The sequence below is a fragment of the Eucalyptus grandis genome, chromosome 7, assembly GCF_016545825.1.
Source record: "Eucalyptus grandis isolate ANBG69807.140 chromosome 7, ASM1654582v1, whole genome shotgun sequence".
NCBI lineage: Eukaryota > Viridiplantae > Streptophyta > Magnoliopsida > Myrtales > Myrtaceae > Eucalyptus > Eucalyptus grandis.
This window is the reverse complement of record NC_052618.1, coordinates 15,251,362-15,261,605: the sequence shown is the minus strand read 5'-3', so window position 1 is coordinate 15,261,605 and position 10,244 is coordinate 15,251,362. Positions and strand designations below refer to the sequence as shown.

The 10,244-nt window shown below is 34.7% G+C and overlaps 2 protein-coding genes across 2 annotated transcripts; both read left to right on the top strand.

The window, feature by feature from the left end:
* The first annotated feature begins 711 nt into the window (after positions 1-711).
* LOC120295575 (wall-associated receptor kinase 2-like) lies at positions 712-1,652 on the top strand. Its single transcript, XM_039316816.1, has one exon. The coding sequence runs from the start codon at positions 732-734 to the stop codon at positions 1,632-1,634; it is 903 nt and encodes a 300-aa protein (XP_039172750.1). The 5' UTR covers positions 712-731; the 3' UTR covers positions 1,635-1,652.
* Positions 1,653-1,781: 129 nt separating this feature from the next.
* LOC120295574 (wall-associated receptor kinase-like 1) lies at positions 1,782-5,813 on the top strand. Its single transcript, XM_039316815.1, has 2 exons — positions 1,782-1,881; positions 4,479-5,813. Exons 1-2 carry the CDS (start codon positions 1,866-1,868, stop codon positions 5,681-5,683), a joined length of 1,221 nt encoding a protein of 406 aa, XP_039172749.1. The 5' UTR covers positions 1,782-1,865; the 3' UTR covers positions 5,684-5,813.
* The last annotated feature ends 4,431 nt before the right edge of the window (positions 5,814-10,244 follow it).

The following is a 10,244-nucleotide window of genomic DNA, read 5'->3' as shown; positions in this document are numbered from 1 at the left end:
TTGATAGATCCACCGGTGACTGGTTTAACCGAATTAAGCGACCGGCGGAAGTTGCTTCATAGGACAACTTTAGCCTGGTTTTTACCCGGGAGATATATAGTCCAATTTGCTTTATCGATTCCCCTTGGATGAGCTAAAGACAAAAATAAAAATAAAAATGTAGGTAGTATTAAATTTTGAAATTGCATGAATTTTATGAAACATTTAGTGTAACTATCTCCAACCTCATGTGCTTTCAAATGAAATAAATTAGTGCATCCATGTTATCACATCTTATTTAGATTCTCAAGTGCAGTGTATCCAAATTTATAATAAGTTAGCATATGTTTCACGAATGAGTTAAAATTTGATTTTAGTGGGCTCTTGCCACTTCTTTGGTCCATCAAAAATTATGTGGCTTGGGATATTCTAGCTTGTCTTCTCTACAAGTACTGAAGAAAGATTCGAGAAAAGTACGTAAAATTTACATCACGAACTTTCCGAAAGAAAGAGACGTGCACTGCACCGCGCAAGACCTAGTCACACGAGGTACTGTCGTCTCACGCAAGTGGGTATGGCCACCTGATGTTGACTCCCCAACTTAAACTTAAGGCTTTAACAACGATTACTTGACCAAAAGAAAAACCAAAAAAGAAAAACAACCCATCTTACTTCTCCTTATATATCCCCGAACCCATCAAATTAATTCATCGAAGCAACACAAAATTTTGAAGAGGGTCGAAGGAAGAACCATGGTCATTTACAGGCTTCTCTTGAAAGTTGTGGTGCTTGAGATCATCATATTGGGTCCTTACCACAATCACATAGCAGAAGCTGATGATTCAATGACCAAGCCCGGATGTCGAAGTTTCTGTGGAAACCTCGAAATTCCATACCCCTTCGGATCGAACGATAGTGATCCCAAATGCCGCATCTATGATGACTCATTTAGAGTCTATTGTGATAACTCTTTCGAACCTCCCATACCTCACATGAATATAGAAAGTCCTCGCTTCCATATACTCCACATTTCTTTGCAGGATCACGAGCTACGCATCAACACTTCGATTAGTAAAGCCTGCTATGACTCTTCCGGGGAACGTCAGTATCTAGGCTTCAAACCATCTCTCATATTACAAAAGTTCCCCCTATCCAGCGCCAAGAACAAGTTCACTGCAGTCGGTTGCGACACGTCGGCTAGATTCAGAGACCGCAATGGGAAGTTCTCTTTCGGTTGTATGTCTTCGTGCAAAAACATTACGGACGTCAGCAATGGGTCGTGTTCCGGTATCGGTTGCTGTCAAACGAGCATCCCTAAGAACACCTTCGACTACCAAATCTCAATTGGGAGCGATTACAATCATTCCGATGTCCTAGATTTCAATCCTTGCAGCTATGCCTTTGTCACCGTAAATGACTTCTACACCTTCTCGGTTGGTGATCTTAAGCAGCCTGAATTTGATCAGTCTCCTCTAGTTCTCGACTGGGCGATAGGGAATCAAACATGCGAGGAGGCCCAAAAGAACAGGACGAGCTACATGTGCACCGAGAACACCAATTGCACGAATGCCGAAAATGGATTGGGGTATAAGTGCAATTGTTTAGAAGGTTACCGAGGCAATCCTTACCTTCAGAATGGTTGTAATGGTATGTAGATAACATCGACATTCTTTAACTTGTCCTTTCAATTGATACAATCTAAGAAGATTAGATACATTTTATGTGTAGATATTGATGAATGTGTGGATCCCAAGACGAACAAGTGTGAGAGATTGTGCCATAATATTGAAGGGAGTTATAGATGTCTATGCCCAAAGGGTTATCATGGTGATGGCAAGAAGGTTGGTGGAGATGGACAAGGATGCATTGCTAATCCATCATATTTTATGAAGATTTTGATTGGTGAGTTCTTTTATTTTATTCGGACTTCGTGACTAAAAAAAGATATATTATTATCCTAGCTGATTTTGAGAATATATAATTTAATTTGTCTGGTGTAGGCGAAACACATTTTCGCCCAATTTTTCTTCCACTTTTGCTCTTGCTTGAAAATATCCCAAATGAAACTTTCCATGTCCTTCTCACTGAAGTTCTCTATGCAGAAGATAAATGAGATAATCTAATGCATCAAGTATATCACGTGTTACTAATTACATAACGATTGAACTCTCTTAAAATTCAAAAGTAGATTAATTTCACTCTTGTCAATGTTTGAACTCTTCGAGCATCTTTTGACTTGGTGATCTTGGGCTTTGAGTAATTGAGAATACATCTTTTATCTATTGCGAACAAGTTGTGAATGTTGATATTGGTACAGTATGACTTGTAGTTGCGTGATCTCCATTGCCGCTTATAGCACGGAGTTGCAAGGTCGTGGGATTGAATTAGTCAAAATACTGACCTGGAAAACCACACAGGTCACAAAATTGCCGTTTTCAGACATATATATATACACACACACACAAGAAAAATCGGCCATCGAATCTTTACAGTCTATTTAACAGCTTTTTATAAAGAAATTAAGACAATTCCCTGATAAGGAAATGAAAATTATAACTATCCTATGTTCTTCGTAACTCCATCTCTTGAATCTCAATCTTCATCCCATCTTTCCTCTATGACCAATCTTGCAGATAATCGTTTTAATTTTATTTTATTTGTGCTGAATTTTGTATTTTGTTCTCATAAAATAAAAATTTTCACATTCTACAACTTTTTACCCTTGGTAAATGCTGAAATTTCTGTACCTCATAAGATAAAATAAAAATGAAATTTATATCATCCACTTGATTAGAATTGTACATCAATAAAAAAATTGACGTTTTATAAAGTTTCGCCTTCATGACGTGATGCTGTAAATCTTTTGTATACTATCATAATTGTAATTTCTGAAAATTCACATTTTTTTTTCACTTTTTTTAGAATGTCATCAATGCTGGTGCAACATTTCAAAATCTAAAGCATAATGCATTTAATGACATTCTTTGTACTTAATTACGATCAAACATAATAAGTCTTTATAGAATATTGTAAAATAAAGGAAAACGTGTCTGATGTTTTTTTTTTTCCTTTCATTTTACGAGCTACATTCATCAAAGTTAAGGGGAAAATGTCCTAATAATTTCTGTTCGATACTTGGCTTGCTGGTGTTAAAAAAGAAAAAGGAATAGAAAGCCATGAAAAAAAGTAATAAGTCTTTACACAATTCTAGCACATAAATATTATCTTTGCACCATGTGTGACACATTCTTTTGTCCTTGTCCTCCTTTCGTCGTTTCTATCTTCCTACAATCATAAATTGTGCTCATCGATTTTTATTTAACTAGACATTATCGGGAGAATGGTGATGGGATAAAGAAACTTTATCCTACATGAAGCATGAGGTGGGTATGGAACATCTTTATTAGTTTTAAGTCGGGGACGGAGGGCGTAAACCCCGCCCTTGTCCTGGCCCAACTCATTGCGTTCCCAAGTACATGCTCAATTGATTATTATCATTTTGGTCAGTTAAGAAGGTGATTGATCGAATTTTGAATTGTGGAAATGCTTTTTTTTTTTTTTGGGAAAATCATCCAAAAAGTCCTGAACTTATTCTATAGCGGTCAATTCAGTACTAAACCTTTCAATTGTGCTAATTTTTTCCTAAATATTTTGAAAACTTACCAATTTAATTATAAACCTTTCTACTATGCCAGTTTAATTCTAAAACTTTTGAAAATTTGCCAATTTAGTTATTCTTACCAATTTTGACTGGAAATCACCAACGTGAACTATTTTTGTAGCTTTTTAAATTTTCTTTTATTTTATATTCTTTTTTTTTCTTTTTCACTCCATTAGGCCTAAGGGATGGTCGGCTGGGCCACCCTCGCTAGCCTAGGCATGAGCCTCCCTTGCCTGAGGTCGGCGATCGTGTCCCTCACTTGAGGCCGATGGAGGGAAAAGGGAAATAGAAAACAAGAAAAAGGAAAAAAATTACAAAATTAAAAAAAAAAAAAAAACAAAAATTGTCCATTTTAGCATAAGTCATGCCATGTAGGATAGTCAGCGCTAACTAAATCACCACATCAGTAATTTCTAACCAAAATTAGCAAATCATTAAAGTTTTAGGATAAAATCTGCATATTATCAAATTGTTTAAGGCTAAATTGGTACAATTGAAAGATTTATTACTAAATTGGCATGTTGTCAAAAGATTTGGGATTAAATTGACACAATTAAAAGGTTTAAGATTGAATTGACCGTTGTATAATAAATTTAAGAAATTCTGCATTATTGATATGTATTTTCATAGTCTATGTATTTAACAATTTGATTGTATCTTTCTTTCTCACCCATAAATGATGCATAATATTTTTTAATTATTTGTTGAGCTAATCCTCCTTTTTGTATTTCTTTCTTCAAAGCATGAAAGCACTTGTTCAAATTAGTGGAAGGTAATTTGTTGACCATGAAGGAGAAATTGGTCACTTAACAATTCACGTTGACTTTTTTTGACACAGGGATAGGCACGGGTATCGGAGCCATAGTGTTGTTTCTCCTTTGTTGGTGGTCGTGCAAATACATCAGAAGAAGGCGCGAGGCGAAACTCAAACAAAAATTCTTCGTGCGAAACGGTGGATTTCTGTTGCAACAACGCTTATCTTCTATTCAAGACAATCATGTGAAGAAAGGCAAGTTATTCACCTCAACAGAGTTAGACAAGGCTACGGATCATTTTAATGAGAATCGAATATTGGGTCGAGGTGGTCAAGGAACTGTTTATAAAGGAATGCTGGTAGACGGAACGATCATTGCGGTCAAAAAGGCCAAAGTTATTGATGTAGAACAAGTTGAACAATTCATCAATGAAGTTATTATTCTCTCTGAAATCAATCATAGAAATGTGGTCAAGCTATTAGGATTCTGTTTGGAGAGTGAAGTCCCTCTTTTGGTGTATGAATTTGTCCCCAAAGGAACTCTCTACCAATATCTTCATGATCCAGATAGAGAATTTCCTATCTCATGGGAAATGCGGTTGAGAATTGCCAATGAAGTTGCCAAGGCTCTTTCATATTTGCACTCTGATGCAGCCATACCAATTTATCATCGTGATATCAAGTCATCAAATATACTTTTGGATGAAAAATATCGAGCCAAAGTGGCAGATTTTGGAGCTTCCAAATTGATTCCCATCGACCAAACACACTTGACCACAATGGTGCGAGGAACCTTTGGATACTTGGACCCTGAGTACTACCAAACAAGTCAATTTACGGACAAGAGTGATGTCTATAGCTTTGGGGTTGTCCTTGTCGAGCTACTAACTAGAGAAAAGCCAATTTCTCAACTAAGGGAAGAAGAGTGCAGAAATCTAGCCTCGTATTTCATCATTTCGATGGACGAGAACTGCTTGTTCGATGTTCTTGATAAAGAGGTATTGGACCATGGCGATAAAAAAGAAATTATTGCGGTATCCAACTTAGCGAAAAGATGCTTAAGACTTCATGGAAGGTACAGGCCTACAATGAAGGAAGTGGCAATGGAATTGGAGCGAGTACGATCACTACGAAATCCCATGGTTGTCGAGCAAAATGAAGAAGAGATTGATCACATTAGAACTAGATCTATCGGTGCTTCAAGTGCGATTTCCATGTCAATGCGATTGGAAGCAGAAGTGGAGTTGACTTCAATGGAGGAGGATCAGTCACTCTTACTGTCGAGATGAAGATGCATTCGGTTGTCTCTGTCCAAGTTTCTATGACATGAGACATTGCAATCTCCTCATTTGCCTTTATACGTGAGTTGCAGAATAGTATTGATTATACGCAGTAGTGCCCAGAAACAATATACTAGATTCATGAACCCTTTTGATGCACTCTGTGTGTCTACTATTAACGATGACTATTATCTAACGGAACCTTGACAGAGAGTAAATATCTTACACAGGTACAAGTTTGGGGTCTATTTATGTTACAAGAAAAGTTTAGGGTAAATATGTCACAGTAAACATAGTTTAGTTTTTCTTTTAATATCACAAATAAAATTTAAAAAAAATGTGTTACATTGGGCATAAATTAGGGTTTTCGAACTTTTTTGCTAAAATCATTCAAAACATTGTGCAGAATTTTACTTACATCTCCCAAGAGACTTTGATTCACGTGTAATTTTCTACTAGAGTTAAAGGCGCCAAATTCATTTAAATGGCTTACTTGCTGGAAATAGCTTCGTACTCGATGAATTGCCCAGCTCTCAACTGTTGCTGAAGTAGTAAGATTTTGGTGCGCATGGGTCTAAGACTATATTTATTATATTATTCTAAATATTGATGTTGGCTTGAATTTTCACAAAATATTTAAACATAATATCATAATCAAGTTCTCCTTAACAAACGGGGATTATGTCAAAGCCTCTCCTTTAGTGGAACGATAAGGTCTGCTCTTCTTGTTGATTTCCCTGTCAACTCTTCTTTGAAGATTTTTAGCAATTTTACTTATTGGCGCGGGCAATCAGGCACAATCCATGGCTTTCCAAGTTTGTTGATTTAGAACTTTGTTTAGCTGTATATATGTTGCATTGCTATATATACAAAGAAATTACCACATCACATGCAAGACGTCTATTTATTCAAATTATCCAATGGAAAATTGAATAGCAGTGTTGTGTTCCCGATTGGGGAGCTTACCTTGTACTCTAACAATTATAACACACAGAAAGAGATAATGTTTCTTTTCAATAGATTACCTATAGAATAGATAGAATTAATTGAATGTATTATCTTTTAATACTCTGTCATATAGGAAGCATGGCAGAACGTCAATTAAATATAACAAATATGACTGTCCATCAGCAAATTAACTTGGTCCGAACCGGTCGACCTACACTAGCAAAAAACTATTGATTCAGGTTGGTTCAGGCTTCGATTTGAAATCTGAAAAGAACAAAAACTAACCAGCCTATACATAGCGAAAGAACGACTTTCGCAGTGTCCATATTTGTATAATAGAAAGCATAATCCTCCAACCAAATTAAATCTTCTAGTTCAGCGTAAAACCACATATATGGTCTGAGATCTAGTTGTTGCTAAGTAAAAGGACTTTGGGAGTCTAAAATTGATTTTTAGAAAATTCTGAAAGTTGACTGTAAAGTTTCAGGTAAATGCCAAGTCAATGGGTCGATTTCCCCAACAATATCTTGAGTACGACAATGTTTCGTAAGGATTTGTCATTGCTCGCAAACATTGACTGCATCATTCATGAAGAGTCTCAATGATGCATGAGACGATTCACAATTACAATTCCGCGTGTGACAAAGTCTTGTGCGGTGGCGGTGCACATTTACATCTTCCAAATGCGTGATTTATTCGATATATTTATTTTTTGAATCTTTTGGCACTATTCATCGAGAAGAACAAGCCAATGCGAGCCAGAGACTGAAGTGCTCTTGTCAAAAGTGAGCTACTCTTACTTTTCAAATATTCTCTTAAAAGTATTTTTAGGATTTTAGAGATGATGTCACTCCTTCCGTGGGAAAACAAAAGTCTAGTCTTCTCCATTCCCAATCGATTTTTGATAGTTGGAATATTGGGGCAAAACTTAAAAGTTGATAGGTAAAGGAGAACCTCAATCTTCGTTTTTTATGACGAAAGAGACTCCTTGGCAAACTCTAAAATACAACAATTCCAAAACATAATATTGAACCGTAATCTTGATCATTAATCGACAATCTCTTCTTTTTTTAACGAATTTCATCAATTGAACGACAAGAACTAATGATAACCTCAGAAATTACTTTCCACAATATTTTCAAATTTCTTTATAGACCCTTCGGAAATCTCAAACTACCTTTCTTGTCGAATGACGCATTGGTGATTGTCATGTGTCTAAACTGATTAACTTTTTAATTATGATGCCCACTCTCATCACCACAAGCATCTGCAAGCTTGTTATTTAGCGCACTTGGGTGTCGATTTCTTTAAATAGAACAAAGCTTTCACTTATTATCTTTTCTAATAAACGTAAAGTAATTGTCAAATTTTGAAGATATTATGAAAAATACATAAAATCCTATATTAAATTGATATATTTCGAATTTTTCTAAGAATTTCGCATCTAATGAAAATTGGAAAAACTAAAAAATGAAAAAAATAATTTAAGATTATGGATGAAAGCCGTAAAAAATCCCAATTTATGCCCATTGTGACACAGTTACTATAAAAATATTATGACATCAAAAACCCTAAATTTGTAATAGAAACAAAACTTCACTTATTTTCTTTCTAAATAAACTTAAAGTAATTGTTTAATTTTGAAAATATTATGAAAAATTACATACATCTTGTATTAAATTGATATGTTTCAAAAAATATTTTAAAGAATTTCGTGTGGTAAAAGTTTGGCAAAGATTTTTAAAAAATGAAAAGAAAATAGTTAAAATCATTGGAAAAAGTCATCAAAAAGCCAAAATTATGCGAACCGTGACATATCTACTATATAAAAAAAATTGCAGTGTTGTGTTCCCGATTGGGGAGCTTACCTTGTACTCTAACAATTATAACACACAGAAAGATATAATGTTTCTTTTCAATAGATTACCTATAGAATAGATAGAATTAATTGAATGTATTATCTTTTAATACTTGGTCATATAGGAAGCATGGCAGAACGTCAATTAAATATAACAAATATGACTGTCCATCAGCAAATTAACCTGGTCCGAACCGGTCAACCTACGCTAGCAAAAAACTGTTGATTCAGGTTGGTTCAGGCTTCGATTTGAAATCTGAAAAGAACAAAACTAACCAGCCTATACATAGCGAAAGAACGACTTTCGCAGTGTCAATATTTGTATAATAGAAAGCATAATCCTCCAACCAAATTAAATCTTCTAGTTCAGCGTAAAACCACATATATGGTATGAGATCTAGTTGTTGCTAAGTAAAAGGACTTTGGGAGTCTCAAATTGATTTTTAGAAAATTCTGAAAGTTGACTGTAAAGTTTCAGGTAAATGCCAAGTCAATGGGTCGATTTCCCAACAATCTCTTGAGTACGACAATGTCTCGTCAGGATTTGTCATTGCTCGCAAACATTGACTGCATCATTGATGAAGAGTCTCAATGATGCATGAGACGATTCACAATTACAATTCCGCGTGCGACAAAGTCTTGTGCGGTGGCGGTGCACATTTACATCTTCCAAATGCGTGATTTATTCGATATATTTATTTTTTGAATCTTTTGGCACTATTCATCGAGAAGAACAAGCCAATGCGAGCCAGACACTGAAGTGCTCTTGTCAAAAGTGAGCTCCTCTTACTTTTCCAATATTCTCTTAAAAGTATTTTTAGGATTTTAGAGATGATGGCACTCCTTCCGTGGGAAAACAAAAGTCTAGTCCTCTCCATTCCCAATCGATTTTTGATAGTTGGAATATTGGGGCAAAACTTAAAAGTTGATAGGGAAAGGAGAACCTCAATCTTCGTCTTTTATGAAGAAAGAGACTCCTTGGCAAACTCTGAAATACAACAATTCCAAAACATAATATTGAACCGTAATCTTGATCGTTAATCGACAATCTCTTTGTTTTTTTAACGAATTTCATCAATTGAACGACAAGAACTAATGATAACCTCAGAAATTACTTTCCACAATATTTTCAAATTTCTTTATAGACCCTTCGGAAATCTCAAACTACCTTTCTTGTCGAATGACGCATTGGTGATTGTCATGTGTCTAAACTGATTAACTTTTTGATTATGATGCCCACTCTCATCACCACAAGCATCTGCAAGCTTGTTATTTAGCGCACTTGCGTGTCGATTTCTTTAAATAGAACAAAGCTTTCACTTATTATCTTTTGTAATAAACGTAAAGTAATTGTCAAATTTTGAAGATATTATGAAAAAGTACATACAATCCTATATTAAATTGATATATTTCGAATTTTTCTAAGAATTTCGCATGTAATGAAAATTGGAAAAACTAAAAATGAAAAAAAATATTTAGGATTATGGATGAAAGCCGTAAAAAAATCCCAATTTATGCCCATTGTGACACAGTTACTATAAAAAATATTATGACATCAAAAACCCTAAATTTGTAATAGAAACAAAACTTCACTTATTCTCTTTCTAATAAACTTAAATTAATTGTTTAATTTTGAAAATATTATGAAAATTACATACACCTTGTATTAAATTGATATATTTGAAAAAAATATTTTAAAGAATTTCGTGTGGTAAAAGTTTGGCAAAGATTTTTAAAAAATGAAAAGAAAATAGTTAAAATCAT